General features: G+C 43.8%; 1 protein-coding gene and 1 pseudogene across 2 annotated transcripts; both read left to right on the top strand.

Moving 5' to 3' along the window:
- Positions 1-528: 528 nt before the first annotated feature.
- On the top strand, positions 529-11,337 carry LOC309532583 (polycystin family receptor for egg jelly pseudogene; annotated as a pseudogene). The gene has a single exon. The product of its transcript is annotated as a polycystin family receptor for egg jelly pseudogene (transcript).
- Positions 11,338-23,006: 11,669 nt separating this feature from the next.
- Positions 23,007-26,143, top strand: LOC309532958 (uncharacterized protein; the record flags this gene model as incomplete). The annotated part of the gene is made up of 2 exons (XM_082223741.1): positions 23,007-25,307; positions 26,011-26,143. The coding sequence occupies 2 exons, from the start codon at positions 23,007-23,009 to the stop codon at positions 26,038-26,040; spliced, it is 2,331 nt and encodes a 776-aa protein (XP_082079867.1). The 3' UTR covers positions 26,041-26,143.
- Positions 26,144-26,552: the final 409 nt, after the last annotated feature.

Here is a 26,552-nt window from a genome sequence, read left to right as displayed (position 1 = left end):
GAGCAGCGAAAGGCGAGGCTGCGGCGCCCCCTCGCGACTCCCTCTCGCTTTGCCGGAGCAACGAGCCGGGCTGCCCGCGTCCTCGGGGGGCTGGGGCTGGCCGGGCGCGGGGGGCGCGGGGAGGCCGCGAGAGCCCCGCGTCCTCCGGGCGCTCCAGCCGCGAGAGCCTGGGCTGCCCGCTGACTGGCCTTGCGCGGCTTGCGAGGAGGCTCCCTTTTTATTTTTAGAGGAAGTGCATATTTTATTACGCAGTTTGGGGGTGCTTGTCTTAAACGGAAAGCATTTAAATTGGGGCCACTTTAATTTCTGAAGTGTGCCGAGAATGTAGGTGCGCGCGTACTTGTTTCAAGTGTGCGGTGCAGACACGTGTACCTCTCGGGATTCTTGGGGGGAAACGAGCTCATGGCTTCCCTCTCAGGCTTTGGAAACAACGAGCTCATAAATGGTGTTGGGGAAGCTTCTTTTGGTCACTTTTTGTAGCAATGGCCTGCTCTTCCTCCTCTCCCTGTCCTGTCTGGATTCAAGGTCAGACCCCCATCGGAGTCGGGGAAGGAATACAGGGGCCCATAACTTGGTGGCCTTTTCAGGGTGAAACTATAAAGTTGTGAGAATTGTGTGAGGCCAGTGTGACTTGCTGCAAATGCATAACTGGGGGGTGGGGGTGGGGGTAGGCAATGTTAGGTTTTCGACATCACAATGTATCATCAGCCAAACATCATGGTTTGGCTATAAACCACCTCAGCTCTCCCCACGGGCGCTCAGCTCCCCAGAGGAGCCAGCCCATCTCTCTTTCCTTGGGGCTCCTTCCTGAGGCTTCCTTCGCCGGCATGGGGGCAGGTGAGCTACCTCTTTCTTCCCGCTCGCCCCCCCCCCCAAGACGGAACAGGCGGCGCTAGCCAAGTGCACAGAACCTGACGTGTGGCTGGGGGGCAAAGTCTGCAAGGCCCAGGGTGCAAAGCCACCCCATCTGTGGCTTGCAGAGTGGGGCTGCCTGAGGCTGCTGGCAGGCAAGCAGGAGCGGGATGGGGGCTCTTTCAGCTGGGGAGTCTTGGTGCTGTGCACACCAGCTGACTGGCACGACATTGCAGCCACACCAGCCCGGCCAGGTGGAGACATTAGGCACTGACCTGGCGCCTGGACACCTCCATTTCCTCACAAAGGGCTGGCACCCAGCTAATTTTGAACGCTGCCTGAGAGTTGCTGGAACTGAGTTCTGGCATGTTCCAGCTGAAAAAAGCCCTGTTTACATCTGTCCTGTTATGTACTGAGTTGAATAGGATCCAAAATGCAGCAGTCTGATTGGTCCTAGAACAATAGGATTCAGAATGCAGCAGTCTGATTGGTCCTAGAACAATGCAGCAGTATGATTGGTCCGCAGGAGCCACCCAATCCAGCTCCAGGTGGAAGTGAATCCGCAACCTGATTGGCCTACAGGAGAATCCCGGAATTAGCCAATCACATGCGTCCCATTGTGTAAATAATGTATATAAAGCAGATTTTGGGGGGAACTTTCATTCCTCCTCACCACTATGAGCTGAATAAAGAGCATGAAATCCACTCTCGCCTCTGAGTATATTTCATGTCCCTCAACTTGTTTAATTTTCCTAGCTCTGATGTATAGCAAGAAGCCAGGTGGGCTCTATAAAGTAGGACCATCACCTTGTCATGGGGAGTGGGCTTGAATGTTCCTGTTACCCTTGTGAGCAAAGCCGTCCGGAGTCTCGTACTCCTGGTAGGGTCACCCAAGGCAGTAAGGTCAAGGGGAAGGAGTTAGACCAGGGGTCAGCAACCTATTTCAGCCATGGGCTAGTCCACTGACCCTCAGACCTTGTGGGGGGGCAGACTATTTTTTTTGGGGGGGGGGGGATGAACGAATTCCTATGCTCCACAAATAACCCAGAGATGCATTTTAAATAAAAGGACACATTCTACTCATTTACAAACACACTGATTCCCGGACCATCTGCGGGCCAGATTTAGAAGGTGATTGGGCCGCATCTGGCCCCAGGGCCTTAGGTTGCCTAGCCCTGCAGTAGACAAAGAATGATCCAGGAAGTCCTCAATGGCAAAATAGGCAGAAGATAAGTGATATGTTACAATGGCTGTGAAGGCAAATGAAGGCTGCAGCATGCTATCGTAACAGAGCCTTACTGCAAAGCCTGTGTGGTGGTCAGCATGCACTGATCTGATTCATGCACAGGCATCTTCCAAAACCCCATAACGGACTCACTGTTAATACTGTGTTCATGGAAGACAGTCTTACTGTGCTATAAGTGATCAAAGAAGAAAAAGAAGAAGGTAAAGCAGGAGAGGGCACGTAGGAGTGATCATGGCCCAAGGGCATTTGTGTATTCCACAAGTCAGCCAGGACTTCAACATAGCAGCCATAAGGTCCTGAGCCGCCCCAGAATTAATGGAACCAACAGTTTTGGAGTCCTCAACTCCACCTCCAAGACTATCTGTCAGCTCAGGCAGGGACTCTGCTGGGCAGTGAAGCAGAATCCTTAATCTGTACCAACTGTCCAGTACCAGGCACAAGCCCTCTAGGTCTCCATTCAAGCAGGGCAAAGCCTGGAGAGAGAAATAATCCCTATAGACTACAGTAAATTCTATCTGACCCCAGAGTGTGCCCAGTGCTCCACTGAATACCCAGGTGGGCAAAGCAGGGTGAGACCATCTCCACCGTGCCCATCCAGACAGGTCTTGATAATGCAAACCAACTCGGCTTCCTCATCCATAATCAAATCATGGATAAAAGAAATACATCAGTAATAACTTTTGATACAAAATAGCAACAGGAGCGAATTTCAACTCATCTAAAACTTTAACCATATCATTCATATAAAAATTAAATTTGAAATGTCAATATATATTCTTGCTGATGCTAACAAGTGTCTATATTTTCTAGGTAATTTTAACCTATACAGTGGTACCTCAGGTTACATACACTTCAGGTTACATACGCTTCAGGTTAAGAACTTTGCTTCAGGATGAGAACAGAAATCGTGCTCCAGCGGCGCAGCAGCAGCAGGAGGCCCTATTAGCTAAAGTGGCGCTTCAGGTTAAGAACAGTTTCAGGTTAAGAACGGACCTCCGGAATGAATTAGGTATTTAACCCGAGGTACCACTGTACTGATGTATAGGAAATAGGCGACTATATTTACTGTTTATAATTTCTGACCCAGTGGGAGTCCAGCAATATTACTGCATGCAACTTTCAAATCAATGAAGGCAAAATAATAGCCTATGGAATTTCTAAAATGCAAATAGCCAGCAATTCATTCAAGTAAATATACATAACCTTTTATTCATTTGTACAGCACAAACATAATCATTGCTTTATATTTAAAAAGATCAGGATCAACTAGATAGATAGATAGATAGATAGATAGATAGATAGATAGATGAGGAATCAGGAATATAAAGAAAGTAATGTTACTTCTGTATTGCACATGAACCTTAGTTGCTTGGGGCAACAAGTAAAAGATTCTAGAATTAAAACAATTATTGTGTGTGGAACTGTTGATGCTGGTAGTCAGCTGCTGCTCCTGAACCATCAAACCAAAGATGCTTCTTGTCTTCCTCTTCTGTTGCTGTTCTCAGTATGCAACAGCTGTACCCTTTCGTTTTCTACCACCCCCACTGTTGGTCACCTGCTCAAACCCACAACACCGTGTCTATCAGAAGCATGACAATGAACTTCGTGTTTCATGTTTCTGGGATGAGAGAATTGACCTGAAGTATTCAAGAGCCCAAAGTCTGCCTTCAGAGATCAAGGAGGAAAAGCTGGACACGGTACCCCCTCCTCACTGTCAGTGGTACCAAGACTCCATCTTGGTAAAGAATACAAATCGCTGGTCAGGTGAGCTGGTCTTAGGCGCAGCTCTGACTCGGGGAGGCCTCCACCCACCATGGGCTTTTATTCGTGTCACAGTGCAGTGTGTATCCGTTTCGTGCCATGTAGCCACATGTGCTCATAAGAACCTGACAATTGAAATTTCCAGGCAGGATGTCCGTCTTTTCCTCCTCTCGCCACGTACTTTACCTATTCATGAGTGGCAACCAGTGCAGCTGGGTTGGTGTGCACGCCTCAAGAGTTCCACCTGGAGTTACCGCTTCAAGAGTCAAGGGGGTATTCCTGAAGACCTCCTCATCCCCAGCAACCTCTATAGCGAGTCACTTGCACCTACTGTTTATCCTCATGCAGAAATGCACCAAGCATGTACATCATATTACAGCTACTACATAACTGTGCGCTACCAGCTCCGTGGATTCTACACTGCTTCACTCCATATTGAGAATGGACCTCCACTTGGACGTAGCCTGAGCTTCTATGTGCAGCCTGCTCTGCTCCATGTGTTCAGCACCTCCTCCACACTGCTCAGCCTTCCTCACAGGACCCTCAATCTTTCATGGACTCTCCAACCCCTCAGCTCCAAAATAACAGCTTACACACTGGTGGATGTGCAGGGTTTGGAGGAATGGTCTGACTCCTACAGTTATAATCCTTTTGCTCTGCAAAGTGATTTCTGTGCTGTTCGCAAACCACAAAATTCCAGGGAGAAAGTGGTGGCCAGTCTCTATTTTCGTACTAATGAGAAGATGCCTGAAAAGCTGGCAGGAAAACTTGATTTCTTTAATGAGACTTTGATTTTCAGAGCAAGCACTGGAGCCGCAACTTATCTCACACTCAATCCACAGAAAACCAGAAGAGGCATTTACATTTTTAGCCATACACTGGGATTGTACTATTCTACACAGGAAGACAGCACTACTACCACCACTAGGAAGGGCTACAGCTCCCACTATATCTTTTACGAGGAGCAAAGCCTCTGTTACCTGATCATTGTTGAATTCATGCAGCTGCAATTGTCCAAGTTCAGCATCCATGTGTATCTGAACCGGAAAGGGACTTTGTTCAGGTCTCTAGGAGAAAAAGATATTGAAGTTCACGTTTTCAATGGACATTCTCCAGACAAAAGTTTGGTCTATATTGTGTGGTTTATTCCCGTGCAACATCCACTGCTGCAGTGTGAGTGGACCTTCAACCTTCAACTTTTTAATTCCAGGAAAGAGTACATCCTTTGGAACAACACTTATTCTTACAGTAACGGTGTCAAAGATGCTGCCCATTTTCTCCCTCCCTCTGTTTTATCTATCCGACCTTCACAATACATGGGCTTTGTAGCCAAAGTGAATTGCAGCAAAAGTGGACTTGCACGTGCCGTTTTAAAAGCCAGTATCAATACTTTCGCGTCAAAGGTCCTACACCCAACAGTGGCCTGTCAGCAAAGTTACTGTCATGAACTGACAGCTATAATCCATAAACCCGATTTCTCTGATCCAATCATACATTATAAGAGAGAGTCAGCAATTACCTTGCAAGCAACTGCAAAGGCACAGTGCAGGACAAGTGCAGATATAGATATACTGTGGAAAATCTATAGCCTTGAAGCTGCATATTCTATTCCAGACTGGCCAAATCCTCTTAAGCTACCTGATGAGATAAATACAAGTGGAATCATATTTCATATACCTAGAAATGTCTTATTTTATGGCTTTCATCATGTAAATATGACTATGACAGTGTACCTTCCTGCATATAATATAAAAATCATGGAGTCTGATTCAGTATTTCTCCAAATTCTAGAAAATGACCTGGTAGCAATCATAGCTGGTGGTTTGTTCCGGACAGTTGGTGTTTCTGATCATTGGACTTTGGATGCATCTGCTTCTTCTGACCCTTATTCAGCCAACCCCCTTGAAGGAATCACCTTTAATTGGTATTGCACCAAACGGGAATTGGACTATTCAACAATGAGGTTGAGCCCAGAGGGAAAATGCTGTCCAAATCAAGTAGATATACGCTGGACACATTCAAGTGCTCCAGTTCAAAAAGTAGAACCTAATACATTTCAGGCAAACACAAAATATTATTTTATTCTAGTAATTCTGAAGCAGCACAAATCAGCCCATGCATTCCAAACAGTTCATGTGCTGCCTGGTTCTGTACCAATACTGGATGCCACTTGTTTAGAAAATTGTGGGAAAACCATCAAAGTAACAGAGCGATTCATTCTGTCCGCAAGATGTCTAAATTGTGCAAAAACTAGTCAAACAGTCTACCTTTGGTCACTTCTTTCAGCAAACTCTAAGGAAATACATTTTGATTGGGCTTCCAAAACTACAACTGGGAGATCAAAGCCATACATGCATATAAATTCATGGGCATTCAGATACATGGAAGACAAATTCTATACTCTTAGCCTGAAAGTAAGCACAAAGGGAAAACAATCAGCTGTTTATAGGCATTCATTTTATGTTAGCTCTCCACCTCGGACTGGAAAATGTATCATTTATCCAAGGGAAGGCAGAGCATTCCGTACAAAATTCGTTGTCCAGTGTACTGGATTTGAAGAAAAAAATGGACCTCTTACATACAAAGTGATAGCACATTCAGATCTAACAAGAATGACTGCAATATCTTCTGTGCAAAATAATACATTTGGAATAATAGTGTATATTGGTCATCAGCAAAAAACCCCTCCATCATTTCTCCCTGCTGGTATTCCGTCTAAAAAGTATGCCTTAGACGTATATGTTCAAGTATATGATGCCTATGGAGTATTTTCTGAAGTAACTTTGGAAGCAAATGTTTATGATCCAATAAGTAAACCAACTGTTCTTCTCCGTGAACTGTATGGTTTAATCAGTGGGCAAAGTGGCCCTATGTCCTTTTTCTTTGAAACTAAAGATTACTTTAATATAGGCTTTCTTACCTATATGGTGGCCTCTGTATTAAATAATATTGAGACTTTGCCAACCAGTCAAGGCTCTAAAACTGATTTGCGGGAAATCCTCCTTAATGTGTCTGCAGTGATTCCTTTGACTGAAATACAGATGATAGCCCAAATGGTCTCAAGTATTTGTCAAGTGACACAGGATGCTAATGAAGTTAATAGGAAAGCACAACTGTTTGCGGTCAGAACACTAAAAGAGGCCACTGAAGCTCTCAAAAGGCTCAGGGACAAAGATCTAGGGTCTCAGGAAGCAGAAGTCCTTGGCAATGGTATATTTACTGGCTTGTCCAATGTGTTGAGTGCTTCTCTCTTAAACCATAGAAATGTCAATGTCAATGCAATTAAAGAAATAATTTCTGTGACAGGAATATTAGCTGACCTCATCTTACAAGGTAAAGTCCCTGGGGAACATGAAACTAATATGGAAGCTAAAAACTGGTCAGTTCACTTATGGAAAGGTGAAAAGTGGGAGGTTTCTAGGACTTTCTCTAAGGGAAGACAATGCAAGAACTACTTTTATCCTCAGCTGAAGCAGGAGAACCACATTGAGTTACCAGCAGATGCTGTGGTTTCCACAGTGCATTATGTGTTTGAAGAGAATCCCTTCCCTTGGATGGCAGATGCAGCAGATATTCATACAGTAGTGACTGGACTCAAAATGGTAGGAGTCAAAGCTAATGGTGATATCTTGGGGGTTACCCCCGAGGTGGTGGAAGTTATCATGCCAAGGAAAAATAAGGACTTTGCAACATTTAATCTGACAATTGGGCCAGATAAAAAGCTTTCCAAAACAACTGGTGGATTTAGTATTGAAGTCAAAGGAAACTTCAAGTATGTATTTATCCAGATTTTGTGCAATATGAAAGTGACTTTCAACATATCTATCTTTCTGGGACTCAATGTCAGCCATTCTCCAATAGCTTCTTATATTGTTTTCCATGACAAACCTCCAGCACCACGTGAAATGAATCCTGGCCTCACTAACTGTGCATTTAAGGCTGTGCGCATACTTTGTCTTCCTCAGTCATTGCTTCAGTCTCCGCTCCAAGGCAATAAAGCAAGCAAGTGGAACATTTCAGTTGTACTACAATCACACCCAATTGTGAGAGGACAAACCAGAAAGATTGTCCGCATTGCTGTTTATACACCCAATTGTCTAGGTATGGATGGCATTCAGAAACAGTGGAAAGAAGGACTGTGCCGTCTGGGCTCTCAGACCACCTGGTCCAAGATACACTGCATCTGTGAAGCAAAAGCCCACAGCACAACAAGAAGTAGACGCCGATCACAGGAGGCTTCTCATGCTGTCAGATTTGTAGCTGGCAGCTTCATTTTGTACCCTAATCCTTTGGATATAAACAAGGTCCTCTCAGCAGACTTTGACACAAACCCAGTGACAATGCTGGCTGTGTTTTTCATTTTTTCAGCCTACATCTTGTGTACTACCTGGGCCATGATCAAAGATAAAGCTGATTTGAAAAGAAAAAACAAAATACTAGTTTTACCTGACAATGACCCCTACCATAAAGTGCGCTATGTGGTCACTGTATACACAGGAAGTCGCTTGGGGTCAGGCACCACAGCAGATGTTTTTCTTGAATTGATAGGTAAAAATGGTGTCAGTGATGTCCATCACTTGAAACACCCACAGTTTCCAACTCTCTTTCGTGCAGCTGTTGACACATTTCTCCTAACTACTAAATATGATTTAGGGGATCTTCTTTCTCTTCATGTCTGGCACAATACAGGGGGTTCCTCCCCTAACTGGTTCTTAAGCAGAATCAAAGTACAAAATATGCACACTAAAAAATCTTGGCTGTTTATATGTAGAAACTGGTTAGGTCTTGGCAAGGCTGATGGCAAAATAGAACGATCAATTGTTGCTAAAAACCTAAAATCAAGCTTAGATAAAATGGATTACTTCTGGATAAGCTTTGCCAAGGACTTGGAAGACAATCATATATGGCTCTCAATATTTTCTCAGGTTGTCACCGGTTCTTTCACAAGGGTACAAAGGGTATCTTGTTGCTTGGTAATAATGCTGTGTAATTTGCTATTCAACATCATGTTCTTCAGTGGTGCAGATGATCGGGAGATTCTTTCAGTGCAACTACGGTATCTGAAATCCATGTATATTGGATTTGTGAGCGCTTTGTTTTCTATTCCTTTACAACTGACCATACAAATCTTGTTTACATATTCCGAGGAGAAGCCTTTGCTGCATAACACGAGAAATGGGTCAAAAAGAAGCCCCTCTCTTATGCCTGAAACCCTTGAGAAAGAAGGCAAATCAGCCTATTCAAATGGGAAAGACCAGCATCTGCCATTATCAGAAAGCAATGCTAGCAACAATAATGCAACAGACAGTACTACTTTCGAAAATGAGGAGCCACTGCACCCAGAGTTCATGTTCTTTAGTAAAAAGCCACGCTTTTCGTGGTGGTGCAGATATGTCTCTTGGACACTGGTCTTTCTCATATCTGGAGTTTCTTCATCTTTCATTATATTATATGGTTTGACCTATGGCTATACAACATCAATGGAGTGGTTTATAGCATCCATGACATCATTTTTTGAGAGTGTGTTTTTGCTGCAAACCATGAAGTTGTCTCTCATATCTGCTATGAGTACTATAAGTCTCAAATACTGTAAAAACATCCCCTGGATAAGCACAGAACAGTACCAGAATATGAAGCTGATCCAATCAAGTGTGGATGAGAAAGATCTGAGAAAGATTCACCATGATCTTTCCAAACTTAGACACAGCAAGGAATATGAACCTTTAACAGAGGATGAAGTCATAGTCTTGAGGAAAAGAGTAAGGGCTCAACACTTAGCATTTGTGTTTGTAAAGGACATCGTAATTCACATTGTCTATTCATCCTGTGTTTTCATTGCTGCATTTTCCGCAGAACCCACCACCACTTTTTATTACAATAAAGCTATATATAATAAATTCTCGTTTGGTTTATCAGATGTAAATAAGCTGGAGCATATTTACATGTGGACGAGCAACGTCTTTCTGCCCTTAATACATAATGACTACCACCCTACCTATGTTTCAGAATCTTGGTCTAAAATTCTTGGTTTGCCCAGAATGAGGCAAGTAAGAGCGAAGAATACTGAAAAGGAATGTTTCCCTGCTCGCAACTTTGCGCAAGGTCATATGATTAGTGAAAGCCACTGCCGCTATAAATATAACAGTGATCCAGAAGATCAAAGTAACTATCTTGGGTCATGGACAATCCCAACCAATCAACCAACTCCCAAGCACTCCAGCAGTTTTCAAGGATTTACATACCAGTCAGACATTGACCAATGGGAATATAAATCATATGGTGTTGTAGATTCATACGGGCCTGGAGGATATTCCTTTTATTTTTTTCCTGGAGAGCAACGACCCAATACAACAATGAGGATGGATGATCTGCAAAGAAACAACTGGCTTGATAATCGGACCTGGGCAGTGATTTTTGAGTTAACAACTTTTAATCCAGATGTGGATCTATTCTGCAGCATTTCTATCGTATTTGAGACTACTGATGTAGGTGTCGTTAATTCAAGTTTGGTAGTTCATTCTTACAAACTCTCTATTTTCCAGTATGAACCCACCTCTAAGAGGGTTGTGTATGGAGTTATAGTGTATATTCTTGCCTTTTATCTTGCTGATGAATTTAACATGTTACGTCAAGAAAGGATAGGTTATCTTCAAACAGCAACTAACGTAAATAACTTTGCAATAAAGACAACCTCTATGTTTTTTCTGTTGTTAATTGCACTGAAATTTAAGCTGGCATTTACATTGTTGGAATTTCATCTACTTAATCCAGAACAATTTGTTCCCTTCCATGTAGTTTCCCAAATCGATCAACTCTACATGATGATTTCAGGTTTTTTGGTCTTCCTTCTGATTTTGAAACCATACCGATATTTCAGATTCTTGTACAATGTGCGCCTTGCAGAAAAAACAATGTCAGTAGCTTTTCCTGAGTTTGTTAATTTGACTCTGTTTGCGGCCGTATACTTTTCTGTATTCACATCATTTGGGTACCTAACATTTGGCCAAAGTGAGTGGAGTTTTCATACTTGGATTCTTTCCCTCCAGACTGTAGTTTCATATTGTTTTGGAGCAGTTAAACTGGCTAGTTTTTCATCCAACCTGTGGCTAGGGATATTTTTTCAGGCTTCATGTATGTTTACAATGATGTTTATTTTCATCAATTTATGGAGAGCCCTAATAATCTCTACTTATAACTCAATGAAACAACCTACTTATGAACAACATTCTGATGAAGCAGAAGCAATAAACTTTGTGGTTCTGAAGATCCAAAGTATTTGGTTTTCCATCACCCGTCAGACACCACCCACAAGTGACAGTGATCATGTCAGCACTGTAATATTTGGAAGATCTGTGGTCAAGGATGACTACGTGTGTGGCTTGAGAAGCAGGCAAGTAAATGGCAAGAAAATTGTTTATCTTTCTGTTTGAGAAAGACAGATTAAACGGTGAATAAATTGCATAATATTTCTATCCCAAGCTGATCTCCACAGTTTCCATTCTCTTCCTTCATAATTATTTCCACTTCAGATGTTTGTCTCATAATTTAAAATTGATTCTCCTTGGGTTTCAAGTACGTATGAACTCTTATACAAAATTAGGTAAAGGATATTATCCTGTGTTGATAATTTAGTTCAGTGTCCTTTAATAGACCAGTCATCCCAAGCAGAGCCTGCAGGGGTGGGTCAGATGCCATGTGCCAAGGGAGGGGAGAGGCTAAGCTCACCTTTCCCACTCACTCACTCACTCACTCTCTCTCACGCACACACATATACACGATACACGCACAGCTTTTGTCCACTCAGAAGGTCTGTCTGTCTGTCTGTCTGTCGATCATATCACAAAGCCTCCTCCTCCTCCACTCAGCCCCACATGCATAAAGATACACACACACAGGCTATGTACACAAGGCATTTTAAAGTGGATTTGATCTATCCAATATTTTCATTTTTTAAGGATTCTCCAAATGAGATTGTCCTCACCCAAGTGGCAAACTGCACTTTTACCCCCCTTTAATTTGAATTCTTCCAATCTGTGGGAAATGTGGTAAGGGAAAAAAATCCAGTATAGGATCAAATGTTACCCAACTGGTTGTACTGTAGCACATTGTATGGGTAGGTTTTTAAAACATGTTCAGGGATATTTGGGTGGGTGCCATTTTATCACCACACTCCCCTACTTTCAATGGTGAGGCATTCCTGGGGAGCTGCTGGTGAGACTGAGCACAGGATCACACTTTTTCAAAAAGACAACTGGCTATTTTGTTCCAAGTCTGGCATATCAGAAAACTTGTATCTCATAAATGAATGAATGGCTAAATGCACAGGCCAACAAATACTTGTGCCCATGCCCACAAGGGACCTTGGGTTTCCAGAACTCTCAGAGGATTTTGTTGTTTGTTGTTGTTGCCATCCGTCGGTCTGAAGAGACAGTGGAGTGCGCCACTGGGGGCAAAGTCAATCTGTTGAAGAATCACAGCATTTGCTGTGGCTGCAGCAAACTCATAACTGCTGCCTCCCACGTTTTGCTGCATCTACAGCACCAAAGTGGCTTGAGCAGTGCATATGGAGGTCGTGGGCAAGACCTCCTTCTCGGCCTCCGTGATATGGTCCAAAAGAAGGCAGAGCGATGCGTTTAGCACCAGCTTGGCTGCAGGAGTTGCTGAAAGGAGGTATACAAGGTGCCATCCAACCATCTTAGGAACTTCACTCCTAGTTCGTGTAGGGTTTATTCCTTAGCCTTTTCTTCCCCTGAAGATATTCTGCAAAGCAGCAGTTGTTTTCCTTCTCCTAGATGGGCTATCTTCCTTGGTTGACCAACCTCACACTTCCCTCTATAGCATGTGCAGAAGCTGCCTTCTTGACTATTGGACCCACAATTGGTCTCGTCTGCTCAATCTGCCGGAGCCTGTCTTCGCATGCAGGTGAGGCCCATAGGCTACCCGCACCTGGTTTAGCTGGCAGTCAGGCTGTTTCCCGGGGTGTGGACACTGTCACATGCTGACAGCTTCTAAGAGCCACAGAGTGGGGACCAAGGGCGGACAAACTACCCCAGAAGGAGCACAACATGCCCCCCACTAAAGGCACTGTTCTTCACCTAACATCCCATAGAACGCTCTGGGAGGATAGGAAGTAGTAATTGAGGGGATGGGGAGACAAACAGTGTGAATACATTCCATCAAGCACTACCCACTAGTGTGGATTGGAAATATTGAGATAGAGTTCAACTGAAGGCATGCACAAAAGTGCACATGGAAAAATCGGATCTGTGTATGTGCTTGAATACTCTGTTATGTACATAGCCATAGTCTGTCACATGTGCACTCACCCTAAGTGCACCAGGATTGTGAGGTTTAAACCTCCACTTGCACCTCTCCACTGCCATACCCTCCAACATTTTCTCACCCAAATCTGGGGCATCCCCTTTCCCGCATCATGCTGTCCCCACATCTCCTCAGCCTCCTCAGCCTCTTTGCAGTCTCCTTGGCCTCACTGCGGCCTCACCGTGGCTGCCGGAAGTGGTGCATGCATTTCCAGAAGTGTGCTTCTAGATGTGCTGTGCCTGCTTCCGGGAGTGCAGTGGAGGCCGCCATGGAGGCCGCGGCAGCTATCATGGCTGCCACATTGGAGGAGGCAGCGGCAAGACAGCGGAAGCAAGACATCCTTGATTTCAAACAGAAGCCACAGCGGCTTCTGTAAATCTCACACTAAATACAGTGGTACCTCTGGTTACGTACTTAATTCATTCCAGAGGTCCGTTCTTAACCTGAAGCACTTTAGCTAATGGGGCCTCCCGCTGCTGCCGCACGATTTCTGTTCTCATCCTGAAGCAAAGTTTTTAACCCGAGGTAATATTTCTGGGTTAGCGGAGTTTGTAACCTGAAGCTTATGTAACCTGAAGCGTATATAACCCGAGGTACCACTGTAACTCTGTACTGTTAGGATATTTCCGTTCCACCTTAAAAGGGAGCAGGCTTTGTGAGTCACAGAGTCTGCGCATTTCCTGTTCACAGGATGTTTATGTTTTCTGTTGCTTTCGTTTCTCTCTGTGTCTGGAGACACTGAAGCAGGCAGTCATGTTTTTCTTTGTTCTGATCAACGCTGAATAAAACTTGTAAATAATGCTCTCCTGAGTGCGACTTTTGCTGTGCATTATCTGCTGATAAGATTGTGCATCAGTTCCAGAATGTGGGAAGCTATTTCTGGAGCTCATGTCGCTAATTGCTGATACGGCGTGTCTATGGGAGATCGATGGACGTCCGGAGGCGACGTGGGGCCATGATGGACTTTGTCTCCCTGGCAGTATCCCAATAACAGGTTATGGGCCCAGATTCATGGCACTTACAGGAGAGTAAGGCTGCGACGGACTGCTGAGAGGTATGTGGAGTGTGGAAAGTGAGGCTTTTCGTTGCCGTGGCAGAGTCGCTTTTGATGTCCGGCTGGCTTAATTGGCCTGGGACTCGAGCCAAGCAGAACTCAAGATTAATGAGCTGCCGAGATTAGAAGTCTCTGAAGTGAAATAGACTCACGGCTCAAGTAAAAAGCTGGAATGGAGTTTTTCCAAGTTTTGAGGCTGCTGAGTGCCCAAAGCTAAATGGCCACAATTATAAGACCAGGGCTGTGTGGTGTGAGAGTTTGTTGCGACAGTTTGGAGTGTGGCATACTGTGTGTGAAGCCCCTCCAGTTCCTCTGACAGATAGATGGAAGGCCCAACATTCGAAGGCTATGGACATAATAGTCTTGTCCGTCTCTCTGGAGGAAATTGCCACGCTAGCTGGCAACACGACTGCACGTCAGATGTGGAATGCTTTGAAGATAGCCCATCTGCCAGTCATCCCAGCCCAGAGTTTGACTGCATCGGAGGTCCTGGCTGTTTCCCAGAATGAGAGTGTATGCAGGGATGCTGAGGGCACCGGTTGCAAGCTGCAGGGGGAGCTGACTGTGATGTCATCCCAGGCAGCATTCCAGCCTCCAGGGGGAGCCAAGGAGTCGGCAGCTGAGAGCTCTGTTTCTCATGGGAGCCAAGGTCATCCTCACAGATACCGGAAGGCCAGAAGTAAACAGAGACAGATGCCCGCAGATGGCCAGAAGCAGAGGGAGGGTGAAGAGCCCACGCCAGTGGAAAACAAGGCTTTGTTTGCTGGCACAGCTTCACCAAAGGCTAAAGGCAAGTCTGATGGCCAGGAGCAGGGGGGCAAGCAGCATAAGCCCACGCCGGTGGAAAACAAGGTTTTGCTTGCCAGAAAAGCTGCTCCAAAGGCCAAGGCCAGATTTGTTGTTGATTCTGGTGCCAGCCGCCATTTAGCAAAAGACCGGCATCTCTTTATCTCCTTCAAACCTCAAGAAGGTGAGATCCACCTGGCTGACAGAAAGACGTTGTGGATTGCAGGAGAAGGGACTGTGAGACTGGCAAGTCTGCACACTACCATCAAAGATGTACTTTATGTTCCAGGTGCTATAAACAATTTGCTCAGTGTCCCACAGCTGACTGGGCGTGGCTTTGAGATTTCCTTCAAGAGAAGCGTCTGTGTCATCAGGAAAGGCAAAGAGGACATTTTGCATGCAAAGTTTATAGATGGTTTGTTCTGTATAACTTATGATGACAAAGGTGCTGCTGTGTCTAATGTTGATTCTTGTTGTGTTGCACAAACTAACAAAGTTCTTCATGCAGGATGTATTCATGATGCACACAGAAGATTTTGTCACCTATCTTGGCAGGTGCTGGCCAAGATGCCAGAGATGGTTGAGGGTTTGAACATCAAACCCTGTAAGTTTCACATTAAATGTGTATCTTGTGCAGAGAACAAGGTGAAGGTTGCTCCAAAAGGCAAGGAGTCTAGCAGGCAGGCTTCCAAACCCTACCAGCTAGTCCACGCAGACCTGGTTGGTCCACTTGCGCCCTCTTTGGGTGGAGCAAGGTACTTCATGGTTCTAATTGATTCTTTTTCCAGGTACATTCATGTGTTTATCCTCCAGCAGAAATCAGACGCATTTCCTAGGTTCAAGGCATTCTGTGCTTGGTTGGAGAATGTTCACGGTAAACGTATCGGCTGTCTTTTTACTGATCGGGGCGGGGAGTTCACTTCTCAGCAGTTTGAAGCTTTCCTGACTGAGAAGGGAATCCAGCATGACTTGTCAACGCCTAGATCGCCATGGATGAATGGGCTTGCGGAGCAAGCAAATCCAACTTTGCTTCAAGGCCTGAAAACCTTGTTGCATGATGCCAATCTCCCTGATAAGTTTTGGGGGGAGGCTCTGTCGAATTTTGTTTACACTTTTAATCGCAGATTGTCATCACCTATTGGTTGCACTCCCTATGAGAAGATGTTTGGTAAGAAACCGTGCGTCAAGCACATGAGAATCTTTGGTTCTGACATGTGGGTACACACCCCACAAAGCAACAAGCTTGGGAAGCGTGGGGCACATGGTTTGTTCATGGGGTACGAAAAAGGTGCATACAGGGTATGGATGACTGACTCTAAGTCCATTAAGTTCACAAGGAGTGTTGAGTACAGTCCTAAGTGGGGGGGGGGAATGTGGGAATTTTCCAGAGTTACCCAGAGGAAGATGAAGGTGATACGAAAAAAGCAGATGATGCTGAGGAAGCTGAGGAAACTGAGGATGATGATGATGATCAGAGTTCGGATTCCAGCTCAGTGGGCGGCGCTGCTGCTGATGTCGGTGACAGTGATGACACAGCAGACTACAAGAGCGCAAAGGCCTCAGTCAGACCATCTGATGCGTCTGACAATGAACTGGAAGAACCACTGTTCACCATTGGTCACTTTTCTCCTAAGAAGGAGGAGATGAGTCCAGAAGACTTGCATCTAGTACGCAGATCTGAAAGGGCGACCAAAGGCAGACCTCCAAAGAGATTTGCTGATGAGTTTGCTAAGACAGCAACTGCTGTTCTTAGTAGCTCACAGAAGGTGTGGGAACCTTCAAGCTTCAAAGAGGTTCAGGAGTTAACCTCTAAAGATGCTGAGCCTTGGCTTAATGCCATGAAGGCTGAAGTTGATTCCTTGAACAAGAACCAAACTTGGAGCTGATACTGGTAGTCCCAGGAATGAGACTGGTTGGCAGCAAATGGGTCTTCAAGGCCAAGACAGACCAGAATGGCAAGGTTGTCAGACACAAAGCCAGATTGGTTGCCAGAGGTTTTTCACAGGTACCAGGACAGGATTACCATGAGACCTACTCACCCACCGTCAAATATGAGAGCATTCAGCTGATGCTCAAGATCGCTGCGGAGGAGAAACTGCATGTTTCCCATCATGACATTAATACAGCTTTTTTGTACGGAATTTTGGGGGGAGGAGCTGTTTATGCTTCCACCTGATGGAATGCAGATACAGAAGGGAATGGTCTGTAAACTGCGGAAATCCTTATATGGTCTCAAGCAGAGTGCCAGGTGTTGGAACACAAAACTCACTGAGACGTTGCTTTCTCTAGGTTTTCACCAGGGCAAAGCTGATCCGTGTGTGTTTGTCAAGGAGGAGGGACAAAACAAACTGTATTGTTTATGTTTTGTTGATGATCTTCTGATGTTTTGGAAGAATCAGGCTTTTTACCAAAGCACCCTAGCTCAGCTGAAGGAGCACTTTGACATGAAGGATCTTGGTGAGGTATCCAACTATCTTTCTCTGCAGGTGGAGAGGGACCAAGCAGGTAATTTTCTGGTACACCAAACACAGAAAATTGCTGATGTATTAACCAGGTTGAATTTCATAGAATCATAGAATCATAGAATCATAGAGTTGGAAGAGACCACAAGGGCCATCGAGTCCAACCCCCTGCCAAGCAGGAAACACCATCAGAGCACTCCTGACATATGGTTGTCAAGCCTCTGCTTAAAGACCTCCAAAGTAGGAGACTCCACCACACTCCTTGGCAGCAAATTCCACTGTCGAACAGCTCTTACTGTCAGGAAGTTCTTCCTAATGTTTAGGTGGAATCTTCTTTCTTGTAGTTTGGATCCATTGCTCCGTGTCCGCTTCTCTGGAGCAGTAGAAAACAACCTTTCTCCCTCCTCTATGTGACATCCTTTTATATATTTGAACATGGCTATCATATCACCCCTTAACCTCCTCTTCTCCAGGCTAAACATGCCCAGCTCCCTTAGCCGTTCCTCATAAGGCATCGTTTCCAGGCCTTTGACCATTTTGGTTGCCCTCTTCTGGACACGTTCCAGTTTGTCAGTGTCCTTCTTGAATTGTGGTGCCCAGAACTGGACACAGTACTCCAGGTGTGGTCTGACCAGAGCAGAATACAGTGGCACTATTACTTCCCTTGATCTAGATGCTATACTCCTATTGATGCAGCCCAGAATTGCATTGGCTTTTTTAGCTGCCGCGTCACACTGTTGGCTCATGTCAAGTTTGTGGTCAACCAAGACTCCTAGATCCTTTTCACATGTACTGCTCTCAAGCCAGGTGTCACCCATCTTGTATTTGTGCCTCTCATTTTTTTTGCCCAAGTGCAATACTTTACATTTCTCCCTGTTAAAATTCATCTTGTTTGTTTTTGCCCAGTTCTCTAATCTGTCAAGGTCGTTTTGAAGTGTGATCCTGTCCTCTGGGGTGTTAGCCACCCCTCCCAGTTTGGTGTCATCTGCAAATTTGATCAGGATGCCCTTGAGTCCATCATCCAAGTCGTTGATAAAGATGTTGAATAAGACCGGGCCCAAGACAGAACCCTGTGGCACCCCACTAGTCACTCTTCTCCAGGATGAAGAGGAACCATTGATGAGCACCCTTTGGGTTCGGTCAGTCAGCCAGTTACAAATCCACTGAGTGGTAGCATAGTCAAGACCGCATTTTACCAGCTTCTTTACAAGAATATCATGGGGCACCTTGTCAAATGCTTTGCTGAAATCAAGGTAGGCTACATCCACTGCGTTCCCTTCATCTACCAGGCTTGTAATTCTGTCAAAAAAATTTGGTTGATGCAAACCCAGCAAACACTCCGATGGTGATAGGTTACCAGGTAGATAGTACTGCTGAAGCATTTTCTGACACTACGCTGTACAGATGCATTCTAGGCAAGTTGAATTTCATTGCTAGATGTTCAAGACCTGACATAGCTGTAAGCTGTAACCTGCTTAGCAGACATGCTAACAATCCTACTGTTCAGGATTGGAAAGCTCTGAAGCGCACAGCCCGCTATCTGAAAGGGACTTTGCACTACAGGCTGAGGTTCACCAGTCAGAAGACTGGAGGTCTTGAAATCTTTGCAGATGCAAGTTTTGGAAGTGACACCATGGATGGTACAAGCACTTCTGGAGTATGCTACATGTACAACCACTGCCTGTTTGACTGGTTGTGCAAAAAGCAGACGACAGTGAGCCTAAGTTCCTGTGAAGCAGAACTCAATGCTCTGTCATTTTCACTCATGGATTGTGAATGGTTGATGCAACTGTTTAAGGACATCAGAGTTTCTGTGAAATGTCCTATACAAGTGTATCAAGACAATAGATCTCGTTTGGCTTTGCTGAACTCAGAGAGTTGCAAGCAAAGAACCAAGTACTTGCAGATTAAGCTACATCGTGCAAGAGAGTGTATTCAGAAAGGATTTATTCAGGTGTCCTACATGGAAGGGAATGAAATTCCTGCTGATCTGTTGTCTAAGGTTGTTAACAGAGAACAACTTAAGGTTTACGTACAAAGGTTGCAATTGGGTTGAACCACGGGTACTACAGGCTACACGGAAAGGGGGAGGAAGCGTATATAACCCGAGCGTATATAACCCGAGGTACCACTGTAACTCTGTACAATATATAGTTTACAAAAACAGACAGACAGACTACAAGAGCGCAAAGGCCTCAGTCAGACGCATCAGATGGTCACTGAGAGGATGCCTTTAACCTCTCCCCTACATCCCCAACACTCTTCTTTTATCTTATAGGTGGCAAATTACAATGGCCTTTGGTGAGTTAGGATATGAGCTCTTTATTTTAGTGTATTTGTAAGCCATTTGTTCTGTATTTTAATTCCTTATTTTTGAGATTTCATTGTAGGCTGTTCTTTTTTGTAAACTGCCTTTGAATTCCATTCCTGTGGAAAGCTGAGGTATACATGTTTTAAATATCACCATTTTTACCACTTACTCATTCTAATAGTGACCTCTAATAGTATCATTAATGTGCATGACATAAATTCAACTTGAAGGAGGGGGAGGTGAAGGGGAAAAGGAGAAGTTATTTAGGCTAAATTTCTGTGTGATGTGTTGTGTACTCAGTGGTTCTGCCAAAGACTCCATAGGAAGACTTCCGGGTTGGTGCCTCCGGCAATGGTGGAATTCCTCTGACCGGGAGGAATTTGCCCCGTGGGAATTTGGGTCTGTATCGCCACGGCGAAGGCGGAGACCCGTAAAAATCACAGGCGGGAGAAGCCTGTGAACGTGGGATTCAGTGGGCACCTTTTGCGCCTCCCCTACTCGCGGGGAAACCCGGTTTCGGTGATCCGGAGCTATGTGGGGTGAGTGGCGCGGTGCTTCGAATTGTCTGCTTCTTCCACGGAGCGAAGCCGCATAGCTGTTGTTGGAGAGCACTGACTTTTTCTTGTGGACAATTTGACTCTAAAGTAATTACCCGTGAGTAGAGCTGAATTGGGAAGAATTGGATTTTTAAACGTTTAATCTGGCATCGAAACGGGGAGGTTCAATACAGGAAGTCCGCCTCCCTTTTTTGTAGATTAACTGAAGCAAGGAGACTGCAAGCTAAAGTCTTGGAAAGCCTTTTGTAAAGGACTAAATTTCCATCGGTAAAGAACTAAATCCCCCCTTTTTGGAGGCAGGAGAAGAGGGGGGGAAGTGGTGGACTGAATATGCCTGTAGGAGAGAGTTAAGAGAGTTAAAATACCGCCGCTCTGACCCTGTAAACGGGCTGCTAGCAGGATTGATGTTTCTTGGAACGTCCATTGACAGCGTTTAGAACGTTCATTGACAGGTAGCTAATCAAGAGAATACATTGTTTCTACTGTCTCCAGTTGTTTTCAAAAAAAGGAGGAAAGTAACTGAAAATTGAAACTAACTTTGGATTATTGAAACTGTGTTTAAAAGAAGACATATTGACCGATACAAATACAACCTGTTTTCCCCTAGTGGAAGCTTTTGAAATTGGTTACTTTACAGGAGCTGGGCTAGGGGAATTTCCAGCTGCAAGATAAAAAAGTGTGAGACTTTGGAATTGACCTTGAATCACTTAAGTGTTATGGTAAACGGAAAGGAAAAAACAGACGGGATGTTGACAGAGGAGGCCTTAGTGGCTGCATTATTGAAAATAAACGATTCGCTGGAACAACTCCACAAGAAAACAGATGCGATAAATGTGAAATTGGGTGTTGCAAATATTGAAATTGATTTAATTGTAGAAAGTTTAAATAACTTGGGACAAAAGGTGAATACCAATTCAGAAATCACCCAGAAACTGACACTGGAATCTACTCTGATACGGCAAACTGCAGATGAAGTCAGGGGAAAAACCCTTGCTGCTGAATCTAAAGTAATACAACTGGAGAGGAGAGTCCCATCCATACAAAGACAACTTGATGAACATAAGCTGACATTCGTTATGATTGAATTTAAAGAAGAACGGATGAATTTGAAGACCAGAGCCCTATCTGATTTGGAAAAGGAAAGCTTGACAGAGTTTCAGGAGGTGACAGGACTAACAATGGTTGAGAAAGAGAGGTATTTGGAGGTTAGTATGACCGCCAAAAATGTGAATCTGCTTAAGGATAACTGTGAAGGATGTTGGATTGAAGAGAAGGGGGATTTGGAAATATGGACAAATCAGAAGTTGTTACTGTTGGGCCGAGTTACTGTGGTGGGGATGAGGGCTGCTGTGTTGCTGGGGATGTTGCTTTTGTTTCAAACATTGCAAGCTTTGGATGGGATGGAGGGTTACAGAAGGTGGCATAGGGATGCTCCTAGAGTTGTTTGGCAGGGCAGGAAGCCTTGAGTAAAACTTAAGATATTGATGGATGCCAAAGAAGGAGGTGGACCTGCCCTGCCAGACCTTTAAACTTCGTTGTGAACCATCTGCTTTTTGCTGGTTGAGAGAATGGTTGCTTTTTGAAAACACTGAAGTGTTGGATAATGGCAGATGAAGTTGATGGACTATATGGAATTGGCGGAAATGATTGGCAAGATCCGAGACCAGGGAGAAGAGTCGGTGGAAGAAGATTGGAAAAAGTTTAAAGACTATTTATAAAAATATTGTAAAATTAAGGAATGTTAGAAAAATGTTGGAATGAAATTACATGGCTTTAGTAGAAATGTCATAAGGAATTAAGTATAAATAGATTAATAGAAAATTAAATGAAAAGTATGGCAAGAATGTGTTAAGATAATTATAGAACAGAAAACAGAGTAAGATGGAAAAGAATTGCTGAAACAATTAATAGAAGTGGAATACAAAAAGGGAGGTGTGAGGAGGTCGCTGGAAATAAGTGAATGAAATATAAGATATTGAAAATGTTTGAGGTGTTTTTAATTTGTTTTTGTTTGTTTTGTTAGTCCATATAGCGTTTTTGTATTGTATTTGTATTGTTTTTTCTCTTTTTCTTTTTTTGTTTGTTTGTTTGTAGTGTTGTGTTGGAAATGTTGAAAAACTAATAAATATCATTTATAAAAAAAAGACTCCATAGGAAGAGTTGGCTTGAAAGAAAAGAGAGGCATCTTTTACCCAAAAGCCAACAGGTAGCAGTTCTAATATGTTCCCATTTCTCATGGGGTAATTTACAGAGAAAATTAAAGATCTGGGATTTCCAGTGCTTATGGGATTCATAAGATATAGAGATAAGCATACATGCTGTTTAGATGGAATATAAGCTCCAGTCTTATCACAGTCATTGCCTTTTCAAAATTAAAGTCCTACCAAACATTCTCCATTAAAATTGTAATCGATACATCTGGGCAACATGGCAATAACACAGGTTTATACAAATCCAGGGTAATGTGAGGACTATGAAGAGGAGCGTGGGATTCAACCACAGAAAAAGACAAGGACTATTGTGGCCATATTGAAAATGGGCATGAGTTGCCTAAGGCAACAGCAGAAAGGTTCTAGAATCCATGCAGACTTTCTTTTTGTGCTGTTGCTAGGAGATAACTGTTACTACTGAGTCAGGTTTCTTTTTCCTGTCAATGATGAGGTACCTTTTATGTCATGCCTTCCTCTTCTGCTGTTCATGTTGCTTGCAATACCGAGTGGCAGCTCCTCTTGATCTCCTTCCACCACCATTGTTAGTCACTTGTTCAAAGCCAGAAAATCGTGTTTATCAACGTCAAGATAACGAACTCCAGGTTTCATGTCTGTGGGATGAATACATTGAATTGTGCTACTCAAGAGCACGAGGAGTGAATTCTAAAAAGAGAGAGACAGACTTGCAACCCGCTCCTCATTGCCACTGGTACCGAGATTCCATCCTGGTAAACAGTACAGATAACTGGCTAGGTGAGTTGGTGCTGGGTCAAGGCCTGCCAGGGGAAGGCCCCTATCCACCATGGGCTTATAGTCGGATCACAGTACAGTGTACATCAACTTTGTGCTCTGCACCCTTGTGCTTTCACCACAACCTGAGCATTGAGGTTACCGGGCAAGATGTCCGACTTTTCCTGCTCTGGCCACGCACCCTTCCAGTTTTTGAATGGCAGCCAGTGCACCTGGGTTGGTGCGCACGCCTTAAGAGTTCCTCATGGAGCTATCACTTCAGGAGCCAAGGGGGTAGTCCAGAAGATCTCCTCATTCCCAGCAACCAGCACAGTGAACCACTTCCATTCGCTGGCTACCCTAATGCAGAATTGTACCAGGTCTGCGCATCGTACTATAGCTACCACCTGACTGTATGCTATCCCCATCGTGGATTCTATACCGCTTCAGTCAGTGTTCAGCATCGACCTCTGATCAGCCTTAGCATAGAATTATATGTGGAGCCTGCCCTGTTGCATGTCTTTAGTGTACGTTCCAAATTGCTGAGCCACCCACATGCGACAATCAGCCTTTCCTGGAGTCTTCTACAGCTCAGCCAAGGAATAGTAGCTTATAAACTATTAAGCATGCATGATACAAGAGAGTGGTCTCACTTCTACAATTACAACCATTTTGCTCTACGCAGCAATTTCTGTGCTGTTCCCATACCATATCACTCCAAGGAGAAGGTGGTGGCCAGTGTCTATTTTCGTACTAATGAGAAGATGCCTGAACAACTGGCGGGAAAACTTGATTTCTTTAATGAGACTTTGATTTTCAGAGCAAGCACTGGAGCTGCAACTTATCTCACACTCAATCCACAGAAAACCAGAAGAGGCATCTACATTTTTAGCCATACACTGGGATTGTACTATTCTACACAGGAAGACAGCACTACTACCACCACTAGGAAGGGCTACAGCTCCCACTATATCTTTTACGAGGAGCAGAACCTCTGTTACCTGATCATTGTTGAATTCATGCAGCTGCAATTGTCCAAGTTCAGCATCCATGTGTATCTGAACCGGAAAGGGACTTTGTTCAGGTCTCTAGGAGAAAAAGATATTGAAGTTCACGTTTTTAATAACAGTTCTCCTGAAGACAGTTTGGTCTCTATTGTGTGGTTTATTCCCGTGCAACATCCACTGCTACAGTGTGAGTGGACCTTCAACCTTCAACTTTTTGATTCTAGAGGAGAGTACCCAGTTCAGAACTATACTTTCACCTACATAAATCATGTCAAAAATGCAATGCAATTCATTTCTGATTCTTTCTTAACTTTCAACTCTGCCCTCTTCACTGGTTTTGTAGCAAAGGTGAAATGCATTGGAAATGGACTTATGCCAGCTATTTTAAAAGCCACAGTCAACACTTATGCTTCCAAGGCCCTCAGATTTAGCATTGCTTGCCATCAAGAACCATGTTCTATTAAGGAAATTAGTATCCAGAAGCCAGATGCTTCTCAACGTGTGGTATATTATACCCAAGGAACAGAGTTTACTCTGGCTGCTGATACACGTATCACTTGTCCAGGTCCTAATCAAACAAATGTCATTTGGAACATCTATAAAGTTCCAGATCTGACTACTACACCAGATTGGTCAAAACCTTTTAATCCACCTAGCATTGGAAGAAGAAATTCCACCATATTAAAAGTACCTGGTCCTGTCTTAGATAATGGCTTGTATCTCTTTAATTTTACAATGAAATTAACCTCTTTGGATACATGGAAGAGCATGGAAGGATCTGATTCACTGTTTGTCAAGATTGGATCAGATACCTTTGTGGCTGTCATTGCTGGAGGCAGTATCCGGACAGTTGGATTTTCTGATGAGTGGATACTTAATGGATCTTCATACTACAATGGTGAGGCAGTCCAACCCTCTAAAGGGCTGTCCTTTACGTGGTATTGCAGCAAACAAAAAACAGACTACACATCAATGACTCTAAGTGAAAACGGGAAATGTCATCCAGATCAGGTAGATTTAAAATGGATAACATGCTCTGTTCCAGTTCAAAGAGTGCAACCTGAAACACTTCAAGGAAATAATGTGTATTATTTTCGCCTGGTGGTTCAAAATGGTAGCAGAATAGCTCAGACGGAACAAATAGTACATGTGCAAGCTCCTCTTGCCATAATCCTAAATGTCACATGTATTGAAAATTGTGGTGAGTCAGTAATTCCAACAGAAAGATTTTGTCTTTCTGGCAAATGCCTAAATTGCAGAAGTGGCAAATCTCTCTATTACTGGTCACTTTACTCAGCACAGTCCAGTGAAATAAATTTTGATTGGTCTTCAAAAAGTACAACTGGAAGATCCAATCCATATCTGCATATAAATGCTTATGCATTTGTATCCATGGCAGAGCAGTCATTTACATTTAGTCTGAAAGTCACCACAAAGGAAGGACAGTCAGCCATCTACAAATATTCTTTTTATGTGAATGGCCCACCTCAGATAGGAAAGTGTGTTATCAATCCAAAGATAGGCATGGCATTCCTAACAAAATTCATCATTCAGTGCCGTGGATTTGAAGACAAAAATGGACCTCTTACATATAAAGTGATAGCATCATCAAATCAAATCAAAACCAGTGCCATATCTTCAGTAGAGAATAATGTTTTGGGAATAATAGTGTATGCTGGTCATGAGCCTAAAACTCCTCGTTCTTTTCTTCCAGTTGGTATACCATCTCAGAACTCTACCTTAATCATATATGTTCAAGTGTATGATGCCCTTGGAGCGTCTTCTCAGGTAATATTACAAGCAACTGTGTATGAGCAAATAAAAAATAAACCAACTCGTGTTGTTCAGCATGATCTACATGGTTTAATCAGTGGACCAACTGCTCCTATGACAACTTTGCTTGCAGCTAAAGATTACTTTAATATAGGTTATTTTGTATATATGGTAGCCTCTGTATTAAATAATATAGAGACTTTGCCAACCAATCAAGGCTCTAAAACTGATTTGCGACAAATCCTTCTTAATATAACTACGAGGATACCTACAACTGATGCTCTGAAAATAAACCAAGTGATTTTGAGTATTTGTCAGGTAACACATGAAACTACTGAAGTAAACAGGGAATCACAACTGCTTGCAGTCAGAAAACTAAGAGAGGCCACTGAAGCTCTCAAAAGGCTCAGGGCCAAAGACTTCGGTTCTAAGGAAGCAGAGATCCTTGGCAATGGTATATTTATCGGGTTGTCCAATGTGTTG

This window comes from Podarcis vaucheri (genome assembly GCF_965113315.1).
Source record: "Podarcis vaucheri genome assembly, chromosome: 5".
Lineage (NCBI taxonomy): Eukaryota > Metazoa > Chordata > Lepidosauria > Squamata > Lacertidae > Podarcis > Podarcis vaucheri.
The sequence above is the reverse complement of the archived record's forward strand: the minus strand, read 5'-3'. Positions and strand labels throughout refer to the sequence as shown.